Below are 25,990 nucleotides of genomic sequence, written 5' to 3' on the forward strand. Positions count from 1 at the left end.
GGGCCCCGCACCTGCTGGCCGAAAGCAGCAGGAAGTGGGTGCCGCTCGCGGGGAGCTGGGCCGCCTGAGCCCAGGGCGGCAGCAGCCTCCGCAGCAGCAGGGGCAAGCAGGGAGTGTAGCCCACCATGGGGCAGGAGAGGCTGCACTGCTGCTGTGCCCGGCTCCTTGTGTCTCCTCCGCGGCGGCGCCCCCCGCCCGCGTCCTCCCAGGTGGCCGTGGCGGCAGCGGCCAGGGAGCCTGAGAGGAGGAGTGGCCCCCGGGCAAGCAGGGGAGACTCTGAGGTGCAGAGGCTGCTGGCCCTGGTGTGGCCCGAGCGCTGGAGACTGACAGGTACCTGCCCCTGCCCCATCCCAGCACCGCCTGCCCCCCAGCCCAGTGAGTGTTACCTGCCCCATATGGTCAGCCACCCCAAGCTCACTGTGACATCAGCACCCCTTGGCAAAGGGCCCCCTGATCTTCACAAACAGCTGTCACCACAGGCCTGACAAATTCACTGCACCCCACACATGTCTTACAGGGCACTTACCCACAAAGAGGAACGTGGAAGGCATCTACACAAGGCTGGTAACTTGTCAAGAGTGAGAATCTTTGTGAAATGTGTGCATAGGTAATATTGAAGGAATAATGTATTTACCTTAAAAGTCTGCTTTATAGACTTGGAGTAGAAATTAATCACCAGGGGATAATGGCCATTTGGAGCAAGGGGGATTTGTCACCCTGCCTAACCTGGCTGGTGATGCAATGGAAGGCTCAGTTGTTTAGCTTTACACAACAGTAAGACTTTGAATGGGACACCATCAGAGGCAATTGAAACGCCTTAAAGGTAAAAAAGAAACATGACAACAGCTGTTACCCATTCTGACAGGCTGTTTAAGTTTACTAGTTTTCGGAGGTTGTCGGGGGGGGGGGGGCGCAAGGTGGAAGTTTTGCCTAGGGTGCAAAACCCCTGGTGGGTTTTTTTAGAACTGCAGAGGGGAATGAGCTGTAGCCAGCATATCCCAGACCACCCAGTCATGTAGCAGATGTCCATGGAAACATGTCTCCTTAGGTTTGGGCAGGGCTGGATTTACACCTTACACACCCCTAGGCACAGCATCTTCAGCGCCCCCCCCGCCTACAGCTGACCTTCATATTTTCTGTAAAAAATGAAACTTTTAACCCATTTGTAACATTTAGGAACCCCTAGAGCTCTGGCGCCCCTAGGCACGTGCCTACTGCTCCTAAGCGGAAATCCAGACGTGGGTCTTGGACCAGTGAGAATGTAGATGCTGTTAATGAAAGGGTTCTGAGATTACAAAGTGGGGAAGAGTAAGTGGGCAGGAGATGGTGGCTCAGAAATTGCTGACATCCCTGTGAAACAAAGTGTGCAAGACAGAACATGCTCATTAGATGCAAATATCACTTAAGTGAAAAATAAATACACTGAAAGGGGAAAACCACCCAGTATTTTTCCTCCTTTTTTACTAGTAGCTATAACTACCAAAAAAAAAAAACAACCAACCCAACCAACCAGATGTAGAAGCTAAAAGTGCTAATACATGTCTTTGGAAAGGTGTGTACATGTTTGCTCTTAACTCAGACACTTGTTTCCTTGGGGGTCTCCCCAAAGCCTCTATATGATACATTCAACATCTGCCAGATTGCTATATCAAATTCAAGGCACTGGCATCGTCTGACAAACACAGACTTAAGAAATTGAGTGCAATGTATGATAGTGTTGATATAGAAAATTGATCACCTCTAGGTGGCAAGCCGTGTAGCACAGGATCACTTTTTGATCTCTTCCTCAGAGGGTTGAAGGCTCTCTTGCATGCCTGCTTTTGTTCTGCAGGCACTGAGCTCAGATTTGAAGTTGAAAGGCTCTCTCTACTGGAAGAATCAGGAATATCCCCACTGACTGCAGGTAAAGATGAAGGAAAACAACACAGAATAAACCAATTATGCAATATCTTCCAGCCAATAACAGATTAAACTTGCACTTAAGGGTCACATTCGTGATTGCCATTGAGCTCAATGGAAGTTGCAAGGCTTGAAAGAAAAAAAAATTCCGAAGCCTGTGCACCTCTAAAAAAATCTTCCTCATAGGCCTTGTCAAAAAAATGACCCACTTCTTACAACCAGTCAAACTCACCAATAGGCACAGCTGAACTGCTGCCAAATTGTTTAACTGAAAGTTTAGACCAGAACAAACGGTTCAGCACACCAGGAACATACCAAGATTCACACCTTCTTAGAGAGAGAAATAAAATACTTAGCTGAAGTCCTGTATTTCGGTGGCTATACCTGAGTATGATGGCACTTGATGTGGTATTGTGGAAAACCAGAGAACCTAATACTTGTGTTTACAGGTTTGTATTTCTAAGCCAGCCATTTGCACACCAGTTTGCTATATTTTAAGATCCAGTTTCATATTCTCCTTAGTTAAGATACAGAGAGCCCAGGAAAATATTTCTGTTCATTCATTTTCTTTCCCTCTAATCAAACAGCAGGCCCCCTGCTCCATGGACTCATATGCCACTATAATACAGACCATATGATGGTGACAGCAAGTGGTGCAATATATTATGTTGCAGAGAATTTGAAAGAGGATGCAGCTGGATATTTTTCCTGGATGTTCATTTTGTAACCATCTCTGTCAGCAATTGGTACCTTGCAAGGAAACAACATATTCTTGTCTGTGTGGGGGACGAGAGTAAATCTCTTTTTTAGAACCTGAGAAACGGTGGTTCATCACTTTGTCTTGCTAATAGAAAAGCCACAGAGATTAAAATCACTGAAAAAGCATATCCCAGGAGTTTGTTTTTATTTGTTGACTGGAGCATCTGGTCTGGTACTTGATCGCAGCCTAGGAAATCCAGATAACAAGAGGAAGCAATGAGGTGAAGCACACAAAAGCAGTTATCAACCTGGAAAGTTGGAGTGGGGGACAGCTCAAAAGCAAGAGCCAACACAATAACAAACTATAACAGAAAAGGAATCAGGAAATCGTGTAGGATCAAAGATCCAAGCCCCTCCCTGGTGTAACTGAACTGAAGCCAGTGGAGTTACAATAACCTTTGAGTATTACAGTACACTAATGATCCTGCAATTTACAAGAGCGTTACTGCAGTGAAATGTGTTTTAAATAAAAGCAGAGATTAATTTGGTCTAGTGACTCTCTGATGTCTAGTTATCTGTAATCTTCGTTTCAACCTTTTAAATTCCCAAGGTAAAAAGATTACAGGAGCTAGAAGTGGGGATGACAGCAGAAGTATACTTGCTTCTAGGATTATATGGTGATGAAGGGTAACTGCCACATGTCATCAGCTGTCAGTAAAGGGCTTGAGCCTGCTCTCGCTGCTATCAATTGGAAAACTCCCATTTATTTCAGGAGGAGTCTCAGGCCCTATGGGCCAAATACTCACTAGCTGGCCTACAGATCTCTGCTGCACCATCTGGTGATGCTTCACTGCTGCCTCCCTCAGAGGCTCTGCTAGGGGTGGGTAACTATTTCCACCAGGGACTCCATAGCTGAAAGGGGAAGGGAGAAATCAATCTTGCTGGTGACTACCGCCAAAGGAATGCACTGAATTAGTGCATGCCCCAGCTGCCTTTACCAGGCCCTCTTCTCTGCCAGTACCACCCACTTTTCTGACTGCTGGGTTTATTCTGGAAGCCGCTACAGTAAGCCAGGTGTAAATGCAGCATTATGTCTATTTGTTCTCCTCCGACAACTGAGAGATCCCACAAAATCATTCCACTCAGATTCTTTCGTGAAACTAGCAAACCTCCTCATTCTATTACATCTTCCTCCGTCTGCACAACAATAAAGAGAAGAAACTTTACCCTAAAAGCACAGGCTCCTGCCAGTGGAATTGACACCTTTCTTTACCAAGACAGGCAGGCACAGATCCTGGTATTTATGCAGAGTTATGGGAGTTATGTGCCTAAATACCTTTGATCTGTGGCTCAGTTTCCTGTAGTATCAGAACTTAAAGACATTCTGAGGTTTAAATGGCTGAGACTCTTTACTAATCACAGAACCGTGCATATTAGAACATGTCCATGTGACTACAGATGTAGTGGGTCTTACAAAGTGGATTTGAAATATCAAGAAATTGATTACAGCTTCTTTTCTGGAGACATTGCAGGCAACACACAGAATGATCTTTCATGTTATGTATACCAATTGCCTATACTTAAGGCTATGATTTTGGCATGAGTATTTTTAGTAAAAGTCATGGCTGGGTCATGGGCAATAAACAAAAAACAAACCAAAATAAAATCACGGAAGCCATGACCTGTCCCTGACTTTTACTAAAAATATCCTTGACAAAATGGGGAGGGAGGAGGGTCCAGCATCCTGTGTCCCCCCCTGCAGTAGCTGGGAGTGGCAGGGACCCCATTGCCCCGTGGCTGGGAGGGGTCCTCTGCCACCCTGCAGGGCTGGGAGCTGCCAGAGGGAGGGGAGTCCCCCACCACCTGTGGTGGCAGGGGAGCTGCAGAGCCCCCCCCCCCCGGCCACTGAGCAGCTCCAGGGTCCCCCTGCTGCAGCTGCTGGCAGCTGGGAGCTTCATTGGGAGGGAGGGGGAAGAGCTGCTTGCATCTGCGGGGTGGGGGAGCCCTGCCAGCTGCGGGGGCTGGGGACATGCGGGGTGGAGGAAGGCCACGGCCACTGAGAAGCTCTGGGATCCCCTCTGTTGCCGCCATCGGCTGTTCACGGCTGCTGAGCAGCTGCAGAGGGACCCCCTGCCAGTGGCAGCGGCTGCTGGGGAGCTGCAAAGGTGGGGGGCGGGGCACTGCAGCTACTGAGCAGTTCTGGGGTCCCTCTGCTGCCACTGGCTGGGAGCTGCAGGGGGCTGGCTGGCTGCTGCGACGGCTGAGCTGCCGCAGGGGGGACCCCGGCCAGCCATGGCGGCTGGGCAGCTCAGGGGTCGACAGCGGCCCGTCAGTTGTGAAGGGTCCTGCCACTCGCAGATGCTGGGCTGCTGCAGGGTCCCTCACTGCTGGCAGAGGCTGGTCAGCTGTGGGGCCCCCCAGAGTCACAAAGTCGCTGAACGTCACGGATTCCACAATGTCTGTGACATAATCTTGGCCTTACCTATACTATAGCCTTCTTGTGCTCTGTTCTCAGAGCTTGGTTGCTCATAATGCAATGAAGTACCAAGATCCTCACTCAGTTTGTACTCAGGCAACATGCCATTGGGAAGGAATAGTAGTTTGCCTATGTAAGTACCTCAGGATTTAGCCTCATACATTCACTACCAGTCTTTTGTATTTCTCTCTGTTCATCTCACTGCTACACAGCATGTCTTAGAAGAGCTTAAGTGCTTGTTTTCAGGGGTTCCAGACTGACTGGTACATTTATGTCTAGATAATACTAAGTCCTGCCTTGAGTGCAGGGGACTGGACTAGAAGACCTCTTGAGGTCCCTTCCAGTCCTCTGATTCTGTGATGATGAGGAAATCTGAGAAAAATAATCACACAGAAGTACAGATTTAAGGGAATCAACCTTTTTTTTTTTTTTTTTGGTCACCACTTGCTCACAATGAACTTTTATTACAATATTCATGATTCCAACTAAGAGCTATTAATGCTTGGTTTATTTCCTCGCACCCCCACTCCCCAACACATAAACAGTTAACTTTCATATTTGCAATGTGGGTGTGGCTTCAACTTTGACCTAGATTCCCCCCCTCCAAACAATATCCTACTTTTTCCTCAGTCACACTTCTTAAAAATAATAAAGATGCCTTTTGCTTTGCTTCCCATTCATCCTACCAGTGACTTTTAAGACCACTATGGTGTGAATATTTAAACAAGGAGACAAAACCACAGTTTAGACTGATCTTATAGTCAATTATAGTCTTATTATTCCCTTCAGTACCTGTTTATGACAGGAGGAACACTAAAAATATAAATCTCTGAATGAAACAAAAAGCAGCTAGTTGGCAGTACTTTTTCATCTGATTTAACCTCTTTATGACAGATGGGTGGGTAGCACCTATTGGACTAAGTTTTATACTGCTTCAGCACCATGGTATCTCAGCAACTCTTGTCGGGATGTTATGTGTCTGCTCCCCATAATACGTGGTAGATGTTTTGGAGTTATTTTTTTTAATGAAATATTTTTTAAACTTGCCATCAGTCATTCTCACGTCCAATGCTTTAACACAGGTCTCCTCTATGCAACACAATGGATCTGTGTTTCAAATGGGTTCCTTGGTATTATTGTGACTAATGTAGATGGGTCCACAGACTGCTTGAATGTGCAACCATCTTCTGCACAAAATATAATCTGCATTATAATGGTGGGTTAAAGAGACAAAGCAACGTAGAGGTTGACACCATAAAGCTGAGCTGCATTGGAAAAATTTTCCCACTGCTGAATGGATGTCAGCAAGGGTGTAGATGAACTGGTACTGAATGTGGTTTAACTACAAGTTAGACCAAGAGAAACCACATCCAGAGTTGGTTTAGTAAAACGAGGTTAAAACCTACTTAGACCAACTCTCAACCACGGTTTTCTAAAACAGTGTTGAATAGAGCTTGTCCTGGCCTACACTGGTGGTCCAGCCATGTTCAGCACCAGTGCAGCTGCATCCCTTGCTAATGCTTATTGTCAACAATGGGTCATTTTTCCAGTGCAGACCAAGCCAGAGAGGAAGTTCCAGTTTAGAGACACTGCACTGTAATGAGCCACAATGGGCTATACATACCACAGCAATATCCGGACACCACCCATGCCATGGCACAGACAGGGGAACACCGAAGCTAGATATTTATAAAAAAGAAAAATGCTTTTCCACCACATTGTTTTCTAATTCAATTGCTAATCCTGGCTCACCCTCTAGTGTGTGGATAACAGGTAACTGGCCTGCATTTTAAAGAATATTAATTATTATGTGCCATTCTTTATCTGTAGGCTTGTAAATCTGTGCCCATCCTCAAACCAATAAGCACATAGCAAGATATTGCTGTGGCTGTGTTCAATTAGTTTTGGTGTGAAACTCTGGGCTAGATAGTTTAGATTACTTAAAACGGTTCTACCAGTCTAAGGTCATCCTCAGTTACCTTGAGAGACTTGTGTATCGTTTGGTTCTGGTGGGCCAACGACAGCTTCTGCCATATCTGGAATTTGGAATGCACCTCCCTGGCATACAAAATTAGCAATGGTAAAAAATTTTAATCTCTTTCCTTTGAAAAGTTCCCTTTGCACTTTACAAACATTTACCACGTAGAGACAGCAGCATCTACCACAGTAAAATCACTATAGCTTAACAGTGCACAGCAACGCTTTATAAAAATAACCACGTACTGTATGTACGTATTTCTCTGCAACAACCAGACTGATACATTTTTACAAATGACATCCATTGTCCAGTTCAGACAATATTATTATACAGCTATTTTAGGACCAGATTATACCTTGCAGAGCTTCCTTGAAACATTTTCATGTGGGAAGAATTTAGGCCAGCAGTGAGGCTGTGGGGTGAGGACTCCCAGTCCCATGGATCTCCAGGGAAAAAACTACCTGTTCCCACTGAGGAGCTATCCCACCATGCTGTCCTTTAGGCCCCTTCCCTCTTGGTATACTGCCATGCTTGTGCATACAATTCCTTAGCGGGAAGGTTGCTGGTGTGGAACCTGAGTTACTACTGTTTCAAGCAGTGGCAACCATTGGTATCCCCTAATTAGCGAGAGGGAATATTGTGGAGAGAAGCTCCTCCCCACTCCACCCCGCAAAAAACCCCCTGGTGCTTCAACACTGTGGTAGGGTCTCCAAAGGCTCTGGAGGAAGTGGGATCACGCAGCAGAGCTCAAACTCCCATCTCCACTTCTGCCCCTCTCCAGCCATGACTTCACTGTTTCTGCGGAACTCTGCATGTACAAGCAGAGGGCCAGTAGGTCTGTTTGCTGATCACTATTTGCACGAGTAATGGTACAAGTGTCAGGAACAATCACATTCAATTACTAGTGCTCAACACTCCAAGATTAGTTTAATTCACTCCTCCACAAGGCAAATCCTTTCCTTAGCCTGGTGGTCGCATTACAGAAGACTGCCCCGAATGGCTGCAGAGTTATATTTACCTAAAAAGGAGCTACAAGAAAAGGTGGACTTTGTTTCATTATAAGATGAGGAGGAGGGCTGTGAGCACCATACCCTGCTTTACATGAAAACAGCTGCTGTCACTATCAAACATGCTAACAGCAATGAGGAGAAATATGTGAAAGGCTAATGGATTCATGTGTAGGAATGATCCATTTCAAAGTTGTATTCAGTTTTACTTGGTCTTAAAAAATGCCCCCCACAAATGCTTAAGAATCCAAATGAGGAAAATGCCTCTGCTGGATTTCCCACTATCTGCAAAAGTGAGTCCGGTAGACTTTATCTACTGATGTTTGCAGTGATACAGGATTGTGTAACCCAGAAGTACTATCCTGCCATTCTCAAATAGAGAACTACTAGATGTACAAATTCAGTTCTTCTAGCTCTCAGTTCAATCTTATCTCTGTAGTAAAGAAAGGTTGCTAGAATCCCATGGACTGTACCTGCTCACGACTGATCTGGCTCACCACAGCTTCATATGGAGGCGGGGGATCCAAAGGACAGAACACTTCAACTCCTTTAATTCTAGCTCCATAAATATGTGGCAATGGAATAACATCCGATCCAAGCATCCTAGGAAAAATAATTTTGTATTATTCTCCTCCTCCAGGCAGCTTTCTACCTGCAAAAAGATACGATTAGCTAGAGAATTTCATTGATTCTGCTGTGCAGGCTCACAGTAAAAGTTCATGAACGCAGAGACCAGCAAAAGCTTTCTCCAGAATGCCATGGGAAACAAATGTCTTGGATTCATCTCTCCAGAATCTTCAAAAGGACTTTGAAACAGCCAAAGAAGAGTCTGCCCCAAGAGAATCCCTCTCAGTTTAATACTGAATCCAGTTCATGCAGATATGAGAGTTTTGGATATAAACATTCAAAAATAATGCTCTCAGATTGGGCATCCAAAAATGGGGGCAGCCAAAATTAGATATCTGTGATCTGAATTTAATTCTAACTGAAGTCAGTGGGAGTTCAGCAACTCTTAGAGGTGCTCATGACCACATGCCTGAGATTATCTAAATACAGGCACACAGAAACTGGCACCAAGCTTAGAGTCTACTTTTGAAAAGTTAGTCCCTGACACTTTAGTCAGTGAATAGACGCAGATATGATTGATGAATCCTGTTAGCTCACTGTTGAGTCTTTGATGAAAGGAGATCCCAGTAACCCAACATTACAACAGAAATCTCTATCTGCCCTTCCCTCCTACATTTCCCTCAGAGATATCTAATCCAGGATAAGGGAGTGGAGCTCTGTTTTCTATGTCTGCTGAGTCTGTGGTTGTAAATGTTACTTTTGATTGCATGCTATTATCCTGCCATATTTAACATCTGAATAAACAAACATTAGTGACTGACATCTCAAGGGCTGTTTCCTCACAAAGCACTAAGGACTGACTTTGAGAGTCACTGCGTTTTGAAATCTCCACTAAAACCCTCACTTTCACTGACTTCCAACTGCTGTTCACATTTTCTATTTCCATATTGTGGGAACATAATTTTATATCACATACAATAGCTTACCAAAAAAAAAAAAAAGGAATTCAACAAGCATCCCCTATATGGTGTGTGGACAATAGAGTTTGTGCCTAAAACAAAACCGGAGCCCTCCAGATCCAGTCCAAACTTTGTGGCTTGAGCTGCTCTAGCTGACTATGGCAGAGATATATCTGTATGTTTGACACATTTCACCCTGAATGTTGGGAGCGTGTTGGGGGGGAGGGGGAGGCAGCAGTGGGTTGTGGGACAGGTGGGGGACGAGAAATGCCTGTGAAAGTGTTATTGAGGAAATCCAGATGAATTGGAGCAGGAATGGACATGCCTAAAAAGAGTTGCAGAGGGGAAAAGAGGAACATAGTCAGCTGCTTGCAACATGGGAGGAGAAAGAAACTTAGGAATCAGTTGGTGAAGTTTCATGGTCAAGGACATAGAGTGGGAAGCAGGGAAAGAAAAGCAAGGTGGCCCCTTTGCCAAACCTTTATAAAACTAAAAAAGTTTGGGATCAGTTCACTTTGGGGAAAAGCATGAAGTTCAAGCTGGTTCTCATTTTAACCAAACTACTACAGCCATCCCTAAAAATAATGAGTTGTCATTATGCTAAACAATGGAAGGGAACATTAAGAGGCTAATTTTACATGATCACTGTGCAATTCTCAGGTATTCCATATGTACACTGAATCTGGTGTTTTAATATCACCCATGATAATGGAACATGTGTCCCCTGTATATTTACTTCATGTAAGGAAAGGCCTTACTGAACCTTTCAGTTTTCTTCTGAAACTAATCTAATCTTATCTAGCGAAGGTGCTCCTATAACGTTTGCTAATATAGAGTCTTGGATTCAACATTATGTTACATTTTACTTGGGGACATAGGATTAAAAAAGCATTTAAAAAAAAAAAGGAGTTCCTCTGTTTAATACTTAAGCAGTTCCCATGAGTGCTGGGGGGCAGGTTCTCTTTGTTTGTTCTTTAGTTTGTTCATGATTTTTTATTTCCATGCTCTATTTTTATGGTGGTAAGAGGAATTTGTGTAGTAGTGACTCATGGAATTTGTATCAGTTTAAGTGAGGAACTAGGATCACTATTCATCCAACCTTCTATTCTAGGCAACATTTCCCTGTCCATCAAGAGAGATTCCTTCTATTCTCCTTTACCAACATCTGCATCACAGTACAAATGCCTGTCGTCACAGGGCTTGTCCCAAGATTTTAGTGAGCTGGAGAAGCCATCAGACTATCTCAGTGAGAGCATCAAGGGTGGAAGACATTTACAGATTAAGATGTTCATTTGCAGTAAAATCTTACACTAAAACTCACAAGGCAGTGGTTTCTGAGTACGGACTACATGAGGGTAGAAGAATAATAGTGTACTGGCCCCAGCACTTTTTTTTGTATGGTTATTAGGGCTGGTACACTGCTCCCAGGCAAAGACATAGTTCTGTATTGGTTGTGGCTTTAGAGCAAAAAGGTTTGCAACCTTTGTCATCTCCTTCCTCGAAAACTGAGGTTCTCAGCCAGGTACTCAAAGGTCTTCCAGGGGGTACTCAACTCATCTAGATCAGTGTTTCTCAACCTGGAGGTTGCAACCCCCAGTGGGGAATCATGGGCTAGGTTTGGGGGGGGTTGCAAGTGCAGTGCTGGCAGTAGGGGGTGACAAGTAGAGCAACTGCTCAGGGCCCCATGCCACAGGGGGCCATGCAAAGCTACATTACATGCAGGCAAAGGCATTTCATTTGAACAGAATGTGTCCTCAGTCCTTCCTATTGGAGCTGTTCCACTATATTTAACTATGAAATGGGGCAGCACAAATGTCAGGATCCCACCTAAGTCCCTTAGTGCTGAGACAGAAGAGTTGAGACCGGGTCTACTTGGTCCGTATTACAGGCAAACAGCACTGTGACTGTAAGGGGGATGAGAACGAGCATGACTCAGGCAAACAAGCCTAAGACCAAAGAGGGGCTGTTCAGTTCAGATACCACAGACACACTGGTAAGTCCCTGAGAACAGGCATGCTTTGTAAATGCCACAAGCACTGAGATCAGGGTGGGGAATGCAGAATAGACACCATCAGTTCATGCCAGAGCCTAACACCAAAACCAGGGTGGGGAATTGAGAACAAGCAGTCTCAATTCATGCCCTAGACACAGAGCCCTGAGATTGAGGGTTGGGGTGTCCAAATAGGTTTGTGAGAGGCATTCTGGAGCTCCCCTTACATCCTGTGCTCCTGGGGGGAGAGGGGCAGAGTGAGAAGAGCTCTAAACAAGCTCTAGCAAATAATGATGGAGTGATTGGGTGCTGCCAGACCATTCTGTGCTTCCATTCTCTTTTCTGTATGCCTTCTCCACATCTTCAAATGCTTCACTGAATATTTGAGCTTTCTCTAAGATGAGTCTCAGCTCATCTTCTGGGAGAACATCATTGTTCATGCAGTGGCCAAGTGCCATCCATTTCAAGCAATTCTTTGCCTCATTTATAAGTTTGTGGATTCTACCGCGATGGTTATATGCTTTCCTCTTAGAGCATGGCTGATGACTAAAGCACCATAGGTCAGTGGTTCTCAACAAGGGATAATCAGAGGTCTTCCAGGGGGGTACTCAATTTATCTAGATCAGTGTTGCTCAACCTGAGGATTGCAGCTCTCAGAAGGGTCCTGAGACAGGTTTGGAGGGGGTCATAAGTGCAGGGTCATCATTAGGGAGTGGCAAGCAGGGCAACTGCCCAGGGCCCCACGCCACAGGGGGCCACACAAAGCTAAGTGACATGCTTTAGCCCTAGGTGGCAAGGCTTGGACTTCAGACAAGGCTCACAAGTGAAAAACAGGCTCAAGTATCACACTGAAATGTAAGTACAATATTTATATTCCAATCAATGTATTTTATAATTATATGGTAAAAATGAGAAAGTCAGCAATTTTTCAGTAATAGTGTGCTGTGACTTTTGTATTTCTATGTCTGATTTTGTAAGCAAGTAATTTTTAAGTGAGGTAAAACTTGGGGTATGCAAGACAAATCAGGCTCCTGAAAGGGATATAGAAGTCTGGAAAGGTTGAGAACCACTGCTCTAAAAAGCCAGGGACTGTCATCTCTCTAGTGACCTTTAACTCACGCTGGCTGCATGTTCAAGATCTGCAAAACCAAACCTGAGGGTGGCGTTGCCAAACTCTCAGTTGAACCATGTCACTGGGACATTGACTTCCCAGAATCTCTTTAGATTTGATGATGGTAGCAAGTCTAGTGACCATGAAAATAACATCAGTCACCAGGACGTGGACTGAGGTTTGAAAATGCATGATGGGTTTTTAATATCAGAGGGTTTTTTTTTTAAATAACTAGATCTTCATTGTGGGGAATCCCTCCAACCCCCAAATAAAATTTAAAGCCAAATCAATGGAGTTAATGGCCCCCTGAGCAAGAACTCTGTCCAGCCCCTAAGTGCGCACCCAGAAAATATCATCTGGGTGTTTACTTTCTACCATATTCTTCCTGTGGAAGGTCCCATCTAATCTAGAACAGTTACTGCTATTATGCTAATCTTGAAAAATTACTTAATTACTATGTCTGCTTCCTTGTAAAACAACAAGATTACAGGTAGAAGTAAAACATACCGCATCTCTAATGCTAGTTTGTTGTCTGTGTCTGGCATTAAATAAGAAATTTAAAAGGTTTCAGGGAGAGCACATCGCATGGATGTACAAACAAACAAAAATCCACTGGCTTCAACAACAATGGATTTGGCTCTGCAATTTGAAGGGTGGAGGAGGATGTGTGCTCATTCGAAATGCGTCCTTGGCATGCATTTTGGTCTCTGCAATGTTTCCTTTATATTAGAGTATCTCTGTTTTGGAAGTTCCCCAAATGTGCTTCACTGATGGCATTTCCATCGCCTGGAGGTAGCTCCCGACCTATTCACTTCTGAACAAGGCTGATCTGGTTTTGGAAGCTGAACCCACTGTAGTTCCGGGATAGAAAAGCAGGTCACTGAACCTACTTGGCATTCAATACGCAAGCAGGGGGAGGGACGGGGTAATGGAGGAGAAAAGGTCAGGTCAAATCTAAATCACACATTGCTGGACACTGTGGATCTGATCTAGGGAGAGTCATGTTTCCCAGTCTCCCAAGAGAGGAAATTAAATCTGTCTGTTGCTTTCTACTTCTGAGCTCACTACACCATCAAAAATACACCATAACTGAAAACAGCCCTCGTAACACCACAGAATCACCCTTTTCATCAGCAAGCCATGTAATTACATTTCCATTCTCTGCTAGCCTGAAGCCCATCTCTAGAAAAGATTAATAGCAATAAGAATATTTTATTTACCTAATGAAAATCCTTACTGTAGAATGACAAAAAATAAAACCTCACTATTCTGGGACTGAAGGATCTGAAGCTCTGCCTGGAAATGTTCAACTGAATACTGGTGCCAGAAACTGCTATTTTAGGGCCTGCCCTAATTTCTTCTCAGAATTAATTAACCTCGTTTGCTTTTGCAGAAGACACAAGAGTTAATATACACCCAGTTGTGAAAAGTACATGGGATCATCCCGTAGGATCTTTAATAGCTGCAAGGGTCACGGCCTTGGTTATATTTATCATCTCACAGACAACATCTCCAGCAGTATGCTGTCCTTTAGTGCCATACTGTGACCTACCTTAAACTGCTGCAATTTGGACAGGAATTTTTTCCATATTCTAAATCTGTGACTATTACAAATATTCACAGGTGGGGTTGGTTTTTTGAAACACCTAGGTATATCTATTATTTGTATTACAAAGTAATGGCTACAGGCCTCAAATAACATTGTACCCCATTGTAGCAGGTGCTGTATGTACAGAGAGAGACAGCTCTTGCCCTGAAGAGCTTACTATCTAAGACAACAAACGGTGGGAGAATGGAAGTATTACTGTCCCCATTTTACAGAAAGGGAACTGAGGCACAGCAAGATTATGGCCCCAATCCTATAATAAGAAGCATAAACTGACCTCTGGGGTGGAAACCTGAAACCTACAAACAAAACTGAAACTTGCTGGATTTACTACATGATTTTTAACACACTTTTTTGAAAGAGACAATTTATATTCTTATGGATCTGAAGCGAACATACTAAAGAACACCTTCCTATTTTCTCTTTCTGACATTTACCCATGGGAAAACTCCCTGGTAAAAGCCACACAGCTACTCCTTTTATCCTCCTTAAGACTCACCTTTGCTGTAATGCCTTCTAAACCCTGCCTAATGAACATGGATAGGCAGGTGATGAGGTACGACTGTTCCTCTCCCCCTTCCTTCCTTCTCCTACTCCCTGATACTAACTCCTCCATGTCTGCCATTTCCCCTCACCCTACCTCTACCCTCAATAAATAGTTAAACCAACAAGAAAGCGCAACAACAAAAGATGTATCTAACAAGGTTGTTCCAGTTCTACATCATTTTCTTTTGACTGTATGTTAGATCTGTGTTCCCTTAGTCTGTTTGGGTCTTTTATATTATAAACCCTCCAGGGCAGAGACTGTCTCTTTATCTAAGTTTGGCAGCCCTGGAAACTGAAATCCTCTCTTTGTGCTTGGGAAAGGTGCTGTGCAGGCAATAAAATGCAAAGCCCTCCACTGAACTGAGATGACTAATCTCTATCTCTATGGCCTACAGCAGGCCTCAGGCCATGCTCTTCTCACAGATCCTCAGAATTGTCCATTTGGTGCCTGGCACTTCTTGGGAAAGGGGCTATATTGGTACCTTTGCAACTCTCTGATCCTCACGCTGCCAGGCTCTGGTCCACTCAATGTAGGGTGAGTCTTCATAGCAGAGTTCAGCTAGGCTCTTACTCAGGGTTTGCTGCTAACCCCCTCCTGTCCACACAAAAAGCCCTTTCTCCCAAGTTTGGTGGTGCTTTTATTCTGGGCTAGCTGGCTCATCTGAAGCTATAGGCTAAAGCCCAAATGCTGCTTTTGCTGGGGCTGGTAACCTGTGCACTATGCAGGGAGGATGCAGGCTAAACCACTGTTGTGCTGATAGCCCTCCTAAGCCTTCACACAATTCCATCCGTGGGCCTAGAAGGACAGATAAGTTCTCCCACAATTCATTAGCAAGAATGGAGTGATTCATCTTACTGCAGCACTGAAATCTATGAGCTATCACCCCAGAAGGCCTAGAGACAAACAAGTGAATGCAAAACCGGGGTGGAGGGCGGACGGACAGATAGCTCAGTGGTTTGAGCATTGGCCTGCTAAACCCAGGGTGTGTGAGTTCAATCCTTGAGGGGGCCATTTAGGGATCTGGGGCAAAAATTGGAGATTGGTCCTGCTTTAAGCAGGCAGGGGGGGTGGACTAGATGACCTCCTGAGGTCCCTTCCAACCCTGATATTCTATGATTCTATGAACCAGTGTGGGCCCAATAACGCAGGTAGGGCTTTGCACTGTAGGTCACATCCAGGCTAGGCTAGGCTAACCCAGGTACTCAGGCCTGGGTGTCAATCATGCTAGTTAATTCTCCAGTGAAGTGGTCTTAGGGCTACTTTAGGATATACCAGCTGTAGTGACCCCCTAACGGGGACAGTTCTGGCAGCCAGAGATCACCAGAATACAAGGGGACTTTTCCCTAGTCATATTCCCTGCACAAGGGGGAGCTGTGAAGGTGGATATCAATGCTGACCAGCTGAGCTGTCTTTAAGGCTACTCTGTGCATCAGGACTGGTGCAAAGCAGTTGGGTGTAGCTCTCAGTCTGGTCTGGCTCAATTAAGAATCTACACATCATCACAGATATTCCCAATAATGTCAGATTACAGTATTTCTCTTACTTTGAGACAAGCGCTTGCAGGCACTTAGATGAAAAACTGCAAATTTATGCCCTCAGGCCAAGCTGGAATTACAGTAGCTATATTGCCCTACATCATCCATCCTTTCAAAAGCATGGCAGTACTGTACAATGAGTTACAGCAAGAAATGTCTTTGAGAAGATGAGGTTAAGCAGTGTTCCATAAGACAGCGGTTCTCAACCAAGGGTCTGCAGCCCCCCAGCCAGTTTGAGGGAGCTGCAGGGCCCCATGGCTGAAGCCCAGTGCTCCAGCGTCTCTAAGGTGCTGAAACCATGAGCGGCGCCATGGGAAGCCCTGGCCCCAGCACTCCCCCTAGCACTAAAGTCCCGAGCACAACACCCCCAGTGGGGCTGAAGCCCTGAGTCCCAGCACTCTCTGTGGGGCTGAAGCTAGGAGAGGAGCCATACGGCCGAAGCCCAGCACCCCGAGCCTCAGGATTCCCTGCAGGACTAAAGCCCCGAGCCCTGGTGTCCCAGCAGAACTGAAGCCAGGAGAGGAGGCACAGTGCTGAACCCCAGTGCCCCAAGCCCTGGCACTCCCATGGGGCTGAAACCAGGAGTGGAGCTCTAGGGCTGAAGCCCACAGCCCTTAACCCCAGCGCTCTCAATGGGACTGAAGCTGGGAGCCACAGTGCTCCCTGTGGGGCTAAAGTTGGGATTGGAGCCATGGGGCTGAAGCCCGGAGCCCAGAGCTGTCCCCTCCCCCCTGGCCTGCAGCCTGGAGCCCTGAGCCGTCCAGTCTGTGGCTAAAGCTTGGAGGCTCCCATGCACCCGGTGGCTTAAGCCAGGAACCCTGAGCCCCCCTCACCCTCCGCTGGGCCTGGGAGTTTTTATAGCATGTTGGAGTGGGCCGAGGGCTCAGAAAGAAAAAGGTTGAGAACTCCTGCCATAAGAGACACATAGAAAAGACGATGGTTTCATGCTTTTTACCTGCGATTCATTCTGGGTGTGCAAGAGTAGAACGTAGCAAAATATGATGGAGGTGGCACAGGTGGTATAAAGTCCTCAGGATCTGAAATGCGGCCTTGTTCTTCAACTTCCTCTACAGACACCTGAGATTCATCCTAATCAAACACAATCTCTGTTAACCAACAAACTTCTCTACGTGGTATAATGTACAAATAAGCATGAACAGATTATATAGAAGATCTGGCTACTGGTTCTGCAGTTCTATGATCATTACTACTATATTCTATTAGATAGTGCTTTGCACTCACTTACTATGCAGGATCTTCTTGTTGCAAATATCTGCAAGTAACGCAGGGCAGCTGCTACCAAGCATACTGTGGTTGTCAGAGCATTGAGGGCACACAGAGCAAAGAGAACTTTCTGAAGAGCAAAAAGATTATGAAAGTTATACATCAAACATCTGTGAAAGTCGAGGGAGGAGGAGGAGGAGGATGACAGTAATAATCTTTGCAATCTATATTTTGACTCAATCTTCCAGATGATCTGTGGGATCTGGCTAATTTCTAAGGGTTTATTAGGATCCACTAGGGGGCACAGAATGAAGGGGAGGGGGAAATCAGAGGAGTTTCAGGTTGCTGAAAAGAGGGTCAAATCTTCTCCAAGCAGGAGTCCTGACTCTTCTCACCAACTTGCTGTGGGAACCCTTCCCTCGTTCCTTGGGCCAGGAACTCACATGCTTTCCTAACTAGTCCAAGAACCAGGAGAGAGGAGGAGGTGCTTGTCACCAGCATAGTCTGCAGATCAAGAACAAACTACACTGGAGCCAGAACAGTTCCTGGGGAAGGAAATGGGCTGGAAGTCAATGGGAATTGCTACATGGCAAACGCCAATACACTTTAATATTGTATTTTCTCCCTGGGATGTAAAGATTCTCAAAGCATTAGTTCTTTGGTGTTGCTTTCACAGTACCTTGAGTAGAAGGTGAACGGCGCTACATGACTGGACTGGGTACAGCTTCAATGCATTCTCTTTCTCTGTGCATTTGGCTGGGTGAAATTCTTCACAGCAGAAACAAATTTTGCTTTCACCCAGGTCCACCTTTAACAGTAAGAAAAATAATGTGAATTATGATTTAATTTACTGAGCAATTTCCCACAACACATCTTGATGTCTAATACACAGCTGGATATGCTCTACAATATATCTGACTTACCTAATCATATGCATACAAAATCAAATCTGCATGGTTCAGTATGCCAGTGATTTATCTGTTCCATTACCGTCACATTAGATATATTTGTTTCTCTCTTATCTAAACAAATCTTTGAATTTAATAATGAAGTCTTTTGAATTTACTTTATATTTAATCACGGTCTTATTCTTCACAATCACATCAATATCTGAATGATCTCCTTTGATTCTACACTAGCAGGTTTACTTTTGGAGCAGCTAGTCTTTTTTTTAAACTAACATGTAATCCATATTTTGTATCTGTAGTATACGCTCCCATTGGGCGGTCATTAGCACAATACTACACCAATAATAAATGTTTTGGACACCAAGAAAAATATTTCTTTCCTTGACAACCCAGTAAGATTATACCTGTGCTCTATAATTGTGTTTGGAACTTTCAGGTTCATTTTGTCACCTCAATTTCCAAGTACAAATTTATATAGGCAGCTCTCTTCAATGCTTTTAATTAACTGCCTAACTCTCCCCAGTCACAACTTTAGAGGTATTTCCCCATGTGTACCAGATCATACAGTTATCTTATGTTCAGGACATTTCTGATCTGCAGCCTATGGTTTCTTGAAGAGATGAGCACTGAGATTCTCAATAAAGCATTTAAAATTTCTTGTCTGAATTATTCTCCTCCTCTCCAATATCTCTCTCAATAGGTTGGGACTTGTGCAGACTTTGACTGCCAAACTGCTTGTAAGCACCAGAATCTGATACCATTACTCCAACTGATATGTTCTGGAAGCTGCATTGGCTTCCTGTGAAGTAAAGGATTATATGTTGTTAATAAAATCTAGGGCAGGTAGGGGATCAAAATCTTCATAAGCCCCAACATATCAACACCTATCAAATCTGTGGGATCTCCACTGTCCCATACACTTCAGTTTAGTTTAGATCATTTTGCTGTTTCTTTACATTACTGAGAGCTCTTTTGCCTTCTCCCCATCTTTCTACAGAATGCTCCCCCCTTTTATAGACATTGTTCTGAGTATCTGGTAAAACAAGTCAATTATTAATATGTAGTTTATTTGGTCTCACCTTTTAATATTTTATTTTCATGAGTTCTACTAAGTGTAATGAACTGAAAAAAGAACGCTGCCTTGTACATCATCTTAATTAAATATGATTTTCCTAGTTTATAAGAATTAGGCCTGATTGCTCTTTCATGCTTCTCAGACTGCATATTCTCTCCAGATAATAAAACAAACCCTTTATCACAATCATGCTGTTATCCACTATATAAAATAAGTATATCACCCTGTCAGGATGTGCTGTTCACCAACATTTCAGAGGCAGAGGTATCTCTGGGATTCCTTCCCACATTCTCTTCTAAATGTGACTGAACAGCTCCATGTTGAATCAACTTGTACTTCAGGCTGTAAAAGGCAGGACATGGCTCCTACTGTGACCAAGAAAGCCACTTCTGGGCCAGCCACAGGGGTTTGCTAAAGAGCAAGGGGCATCCTATTGCCTAAGGACTGAGCACAGTGCCTCCTCAGCACGACCAGCCCAGGGACCAACAGCCTGAACTTGGATCATATGAATGCATGGCAGCCCTGATGTGGCCAATGCAATGACTGTTTCAACAACACACTTTTAAATATTTCCCCTAGTCCTATAGCTATTAAGATTTGTGTCTGAGACTTTTCAATAGCCAATTTTATTTATTTTAAACTAGTTTTAAAGAGCTCTACCCAGTGATATTGTGACACTGGTAAACCAAGTGCCAGCTCTGGCCAAGGCCGTAGGTGCTGGCTAAGAACTAACAAACTCGTAGCTGGAAACCAAACCAGCTCACCTGTATGTTAGTTTTGGTCAAAATAGGTATGTTTTATAAGAACGAATTTAGTGTTTAGACTCTGTGAAATGCTTGTGAATTGCTGCATGCATTAATCTCACTTGGAATGGCTGTATTCCATGCTATAAGGAAATATATCACATGGTTAAAGTTAAGCATATGCTTAAGTGTTTTGCTGAATCAAAGCTTAAGTCAATATGTATTATTTTTATTTTTGCTATTCAGTGGTTGCACTTGATAACATCTTGATTTGCTGCATAGATTAATCTATCAGCACACTTAGAAATCCAGCAATGCCAGCTGCAGTATGTGATATGTAGTCAAGGAGTTACCAAGTCTGCTCACCAGATCACATCTTGGTACACTGGACACAAACTGAGCGCCTTGACATCCTAGAATAAATCCAGCCAGGTTCAAGAGAACACACACAACAGACAGCAAAACAAACAGGTTAACCTGAAACAGAAAAACATAGTTAACAGCAATGGAAAAAAGATAATGAAGTGAACTATAGTGAACTAATAAGTAAACTAATCCTGGCCATATTGAAGTCAAGGGCAAAACTCCCATTGACTTCAGTGGGGCTAGGATTTCATCCCTGCTTTCTTGTCAAAAAGGACTGACCTTGTCAATTATTTTGGACATGAACTTTGCACTAAACACCAAAGTAACTAACTATTTCTTGCAGTACTAATAAGAGAATATTACTGAACCTATAGGTCTCTGTACTTGACCTGCAGGGCATATAGTCTGCTGCTGTACAGACTCTGAGGAAAAAGGGGTACACAACAAGTTTTGCACAATTTAAAAGAGCTGAAGGAGCTTTTGAACCAGTTTTAAAAGGTTATTTTTCTACTGGTGAGAGAGAGAGAGATTTTCAGTTGATTCCTGCAAATTGTCTAAAAGCCCTAGAAGGCCAGCACCCTGACTAGTTGAAAGATGTTCCTGCAGGTGAAAAGAGTGATTTGTAGAGTTCCCAACTTCCATTTTAGATTAGCCTCTCAACACAACTGGATCATCAGGAAATTTGAGGCGGAAACATCTTGCAGCACCATTTATTCAACATGGGCAATTTTCAAAACTGTTTTGCAGGGCAAATACTTCAAAGTATCTGACGTAATACAACTAGGAAACAGACACATTCAAAGAATTTCAATTCTAATATTTTATTTCCCCTCTGCTACCAAAAATAGAATCCCTCCATTCACGTAACAGACAATGCTTCTGATCTGTAAAACCATCATAAGAACATAAGAAAAAATCATCTATTTGTTTTCCACCCCAATACTGAATTGATTTAAACATTACTTGTAACTAACTCATTACTAAGAGCTGTGTTGAATCAATATCCACTTCCTATACATTCATCAAGGTTACCCGAATTACCTCAACTCAAAACTGAATCAGAGAACATGAAAAACACACAGTCATCTTATACAAAATATGCTTTTAAATTCCAGTTGCTACAGGAACACTGGAAACCTAGCCAATTTAATAAATGAGTTAAAAGTAGTTCCATGTAAAATACCTGCCCTTGAGACCGTCTGCCAATTTTTATAGTATTACATTTGAATTTTCCTATTTTTCATTCCACTGTTGCCATGTGAAACACACACAGACACGAAGCAAAACTGACTCATTACACTGGGAAAACAAAGTGACTCTACAAAAAAGGGTTGTTCCGAAAAAGAATTTAGGTACCTAATGCCATTCTAATCCAATATTTAGACCCTCAAAATCCCTGCTCTGCTGCCACCTGATAAGCTCCTAAAGTCCCTAGGCTCTTAAGTTGCCAGGGATAAAGTCCCTTAAGCACCTAAAAATCTACCCTGGGACATAAGCACAGCCACCTCAGTCCAGGCACCTCGCTCACACCTAAGCCCCTATGGGATCCTCAAACTAGGCATCGCCTCACCTACTTCACCTGCAAGGCCTGATACAGGAGACATGCTCAGAGGCTGCCTAACAAATCAGGCTCCAAACAAAACAGCCAGTGGAGGTGGTGGTGGTGGTGCTGCAGCCACTCCACTTATAACCTTTAGCCCAGTGGTTAGAGCATTTACCCAGGATGTAGGAGACATGTATTTGGTTTCCCTCTCTGCCTAATGTGGAACAGGGATTTAAAGGCATGTCTCCCACTCTGCAGGTGAGTGCCCTGACCACAGGGCTATAGGGTGTTCTGGGGCAGGTCTGTCTGGGTCTTGCACATCCTGGGTCATTGCGCTGACCATTGGGCTAAAAGTTACAAGGAGGAGGGCACCACCACCACCTATTGTTTTTAGCAAGAAAGGGTTTCGGCACCTTACTCCAGGAGAGGCTTCATGGCTGTGAATCTCAAGCAGAGATAGGTGTCTCACTCCAACCTGGATTTAAGTACCTCAGGCCTTTTGAAGTGTGGGGCTTAGGTACACTCCTCTCTTCAGCACTTCCTATTGGCTAGCTTAGGCAAACCCACACCCAACTCACCGGCTTCTGTGAATCCTATTCTTAGGCAGCTAACTCTCCCCATGCATTCTCTAGGCAGCCTGGGCACCTAACTCAGGACTGCAGATTCCACTAGGTAGCAGGGCACCTAAAAGTTAAGCATTACAACACTGAGTCTAAGTGCCCTTTGTGCATCTAACCCAGAGTGCTGTCAAATATACACACACACACACAAAAGAGGGAAAATGCCAAATAAAACTATCCCTTAAAATGGGGTGATCTACAGCAAGTTAAAAAAAAGAAAGTGGAAGCGGTGTTACTTAAGAACCTTTTTGTGAAATGTGTCCATCTAAAGTGAGGTCATTCAGGTTCAATTGCTTTTATTAAAAAAAAAAAAGAAAGAAACAAATGACATATGCTTCAAGGAAAAATCTCCAAAAATCAAGAATTAAGGTTTCTTAAAGAAATAATAATAGTTAGCACCCAAATATCACTTTTCAGGCATAAATCTCAAGACACTTTACAAAGGGAGGCAAGTATCATTATTCCCTTTTAACAGATGGGGAAACTGAGGCCCTGAGGGATGACGTTACTTGCCCATGGTGACAAGCCATGAAAGACCTCAGAGCAAGGTCAAAAGGAGAAAAGAGGAGGTGAAACAGAATTCATTTTCCTCTTCAAGCTCAGATACAGCAGATATTCTACCCCACGAACAAAAACATTCCCAGTGATCTACAAGCCTCAGATGAAAACCATGCCAATTTCCTGGAGCAACTAATGGACCGGCTGTTCAGCATGGTACTGGAATCTGCCAGGATTCATTGTCTTCAGTGACCTTAACTTCGACACGGACAATGCCAAGGATACATTAGTACTCAGTTGCTTATTCTGCATGGAATCCATCATATCTTAGTCAGTAAAAGCTTAACCCTTTCCTCCTAGTTTCAAATGCAGGTTTCCAGTTTCAGAAGGAGTAACGAAATAGAGAAGTTAAAAACAATAATTAAGGATCAGTCAAAGAGAGAAATCTTACTCTGTTACATATACAAAAAAAGCATACCAGCATGTACTTTGGAAAGTCTTCTCAGTAAATCCTAGTTTACATGGAGACAGCTCTGGTCTGGGTTTTGTTACGTACATAGAATCTTCTTATGACTACAGAAACTAGCTACTGTACCCAATCTATAACAGTGAGGCGTTCAGTTTATCCGGGCTGGAACTATGACGTTCACTAACATAGTCACCTGCATGTAGAAATAAGAGTTTATCAAAGCTGGTCCAGAGAGGAAGCAACTCTCACCTCCTCCTGCTCCCTGCAGAGCTTGGTGTATATTACTCACTGTAATGCTCCATCCATTTTGCAAGCACAACAAAAAGGGTGCACTCCAAAAGCCAATGTCCTATATGTTTTTTGTTTTTCTTTTTCAGATGAATGAGCATCTCTTGGTGAGAAGGAGCATCAGGAAGCATTTTAATCTTGAAGATAGTGAAGTTTGACTGATAAGTTCCAGAAAGATATTTGAAATGTACCCTCACTTCTTAATTACTTCTTGGCTTAGTACATGACCATAATTTGACTTGGGTTAAAGGTGGGTCGGAGCAAATTTTTGAAAGTGCCAAGACACTTAACTAATTGATTACAATTTTCAAGCAAATTATTCTATGACTGTTTACTGCTAAATTTAACTTGGACTATGCATCTACCCAAGGAAGAAAGAAGCCCTTTATATGGGCTAACTGGATCTCAGTACACAATGGTAAGTAGGGCTATGAATCAAACCCAGGTAGCCCCCCTTTCTCTGCAGTCAGAGAAGGCAAATTTATTTGAATAAAGGAGAGTTAACATATGGAAAACACTGTTGAAGATAAACAAGCTATTTTAAAAGTCAAAATACATAGGGACCAAGTTTGAACTGCAGTGATAAAAATAGAAACATGCCAAATTCTGGCGTCAGCTGCATGCCCAGTTTGGTCTACTGCCCTTAATCCTTTTAGTACTAGATATGTATGGATTGTACAAAGCTATGAAAAGTGTTGTGGTACTTTTGCATGAATTAGACTATATGAAAATAAAATGCATTATATTAAGGCCTTGGTTGAATGATTTTTCCAGCAAAAAAGAACATACACACACAGGATGGATCTAAATTCTCTCAGCCAATGAGGCTGGTTCTGCTGTCACTGAAGTCTATGTGAGTTTGGCCACTGGCTTCAACAAGAGCAGGAAGAGGCCAAGTAACAGAAATAACTTACAAGATAACACCATAACCCCACAATTCACCGTGCACAGGTGGACTGCTTTCACTGACTTTCACACACACACAACATATTGCTGGATCAGGCCCCAAACAAGCACGCTGACAGTAAATGAAACAAAAATACTTCTTTCATAATCATTAAATATTATACCAGTGTAAACAATACACATCCTTGTTAGGAAAATAAGTCAATGTGTTCATTTTCCTTCAGATACACAGCTGCAAAGCAAGCACTAATTTTATAATTTTGCTAATTTTCCCATCAGCCATGGGAACTATTGAGAGATTATACAGAAATTTGTGATAAAGCTCAAGACAAAAAATACTAATTTAGAAGTATAAAATAAATAATTTTATTTTAAAAGCAATATTATGCCATATTTTAGATGCAGTAGCCAGACTCCTAAAATCAATTGGTGAAGGGTATTTTTTTTTAAGTGTGGAATAATTTGAGTATATAAAAATAAGTTCAAACTACATGTAAAATATTTTAGTGTATCATACATCTAAATTATATTTATTATTGCACATAGGAATCAGTCCTGCAGCTTTTATCTGAACCTAACTCCCTTTGATATCAATAGGCATTCTGGATGGCAGAGGAGGAAGGAGTCAGATTTATACTGACCTAATTTAGTAATATCTGCTTCCTAAACGCAGATGAACACAGAGCACAAACACACTTCACCCTTTCCCCCAATACTACAAATATTTACACATATGCTTAAGTCTGAGCACCTACTCCTGCTTAAAAGTTAAGTGCTTGCATAGGCATTTGCAGGATTGGGGCCTATGTCCATAGCTTCCATTTTCACTGCTTATCCCTCCAGTTAGGTCTCCAGCAGCCCCTGCCTCAGCAGGTGAGCAAGCAGGGAATCAAGGACCTCTAAAGCTGAGCACATTTGAAATGGAAATCACTGACTGGCACTACATACAGTAGCATACAATGCCATTTTTACAGTC

At 43.4% G+C, this 25,990-nt stretch overlaps 2 protein-coding genes across 5 annotated transcripts in view; one reads left to right on the forward strand and one right to left on the reverse strand.

Moving 5' to 3' along the window:
- APBA1 (amyloid beta precursor protein binding family A member 1) overlaps nucleotides 1-24,794 on the forward strand; it is a 97,792-nt gene extending 72,998 nt beyond the window's left edge. Inside the window, exons 14-15 of one of the 3 annotated variants that reach the window (XR_012159080.1) lie at nucleotides 518-607; nucleotides 2,487-2,774. The gene's annotated coding sequence lies outside the window, so the exon portion shown is untranslated. Of the gene's footprint in view, nucleotides 1-517; nucleotides 608-2,486; nucleotides 2,775-24,197 lie in introns of those variants that run through there. The other 2 variants (XR_012159082.1, XR_012159079.1) reach the window with 2 other exon arrangements.
- Nucleotides 1-25,990, reverse strand: part of ENTREP1 (endosomal transmembrane epsin interactor 1) — a 44,107-nt gene that overhangs the window by 7,362 nt on the left and 10,755 nt on the right. Inside the window, exons 3-9 of one of the 2 annotated variants that reach the window (XM_073345189.1) lie at nucleotides 20,691-20,801; nucleotides 18,278-18,406; nucleotides 17,621-17,728; nucleotides 17,330-17,463; nucleotides 8,533-8,662; nucleotides 7,054-7,132; nucleotides 1,739-1,897 (exon numbers count right to left, since the gene is read on the reverse strand). In XM_073345189.1, the coding sequence (XP_073201290.1) occupies nucleotides 1,739-1,897; nucleotides 7,054-7,132; nucleotides 8,533-8,662; nucleotides 17,330-17,463; nucleotides 17,621-17,728; nucleotides 18,278-18,406; nucleotides 20,691-20,801 (850 nt within the window). The remainder of the gene's footprint in view (nucleotides 1-1,738; nucleotides 1,898-7,053; nucleotides 7,133-8,532; nucleotides 8,663-17,329; nucleotides 17,464-17,620; nucleotides 17,729-18,277; nucleotides 18,407-20,690; nucleotides 20,802-25,990) is intronic. The other variant, XM_073345190.1, reaches the window with a different exon arrangement.

Source organism: Lepidochelys kempii, chromosome 5, assembly GCF_965140265.1.
Source record: "Lepidochelys kempii isolate rLepKem1 chromosome 5, rLepKem1.hap2, whole genome shotgun sequence".
In the NCBI taxonomy this organism is placed as follows: domain Eukaryota; kingdom Metazoa; phylum Chordata; order Testudines; family Cheloniidae; genus Lepidochelys; species Lepidochelys kempii.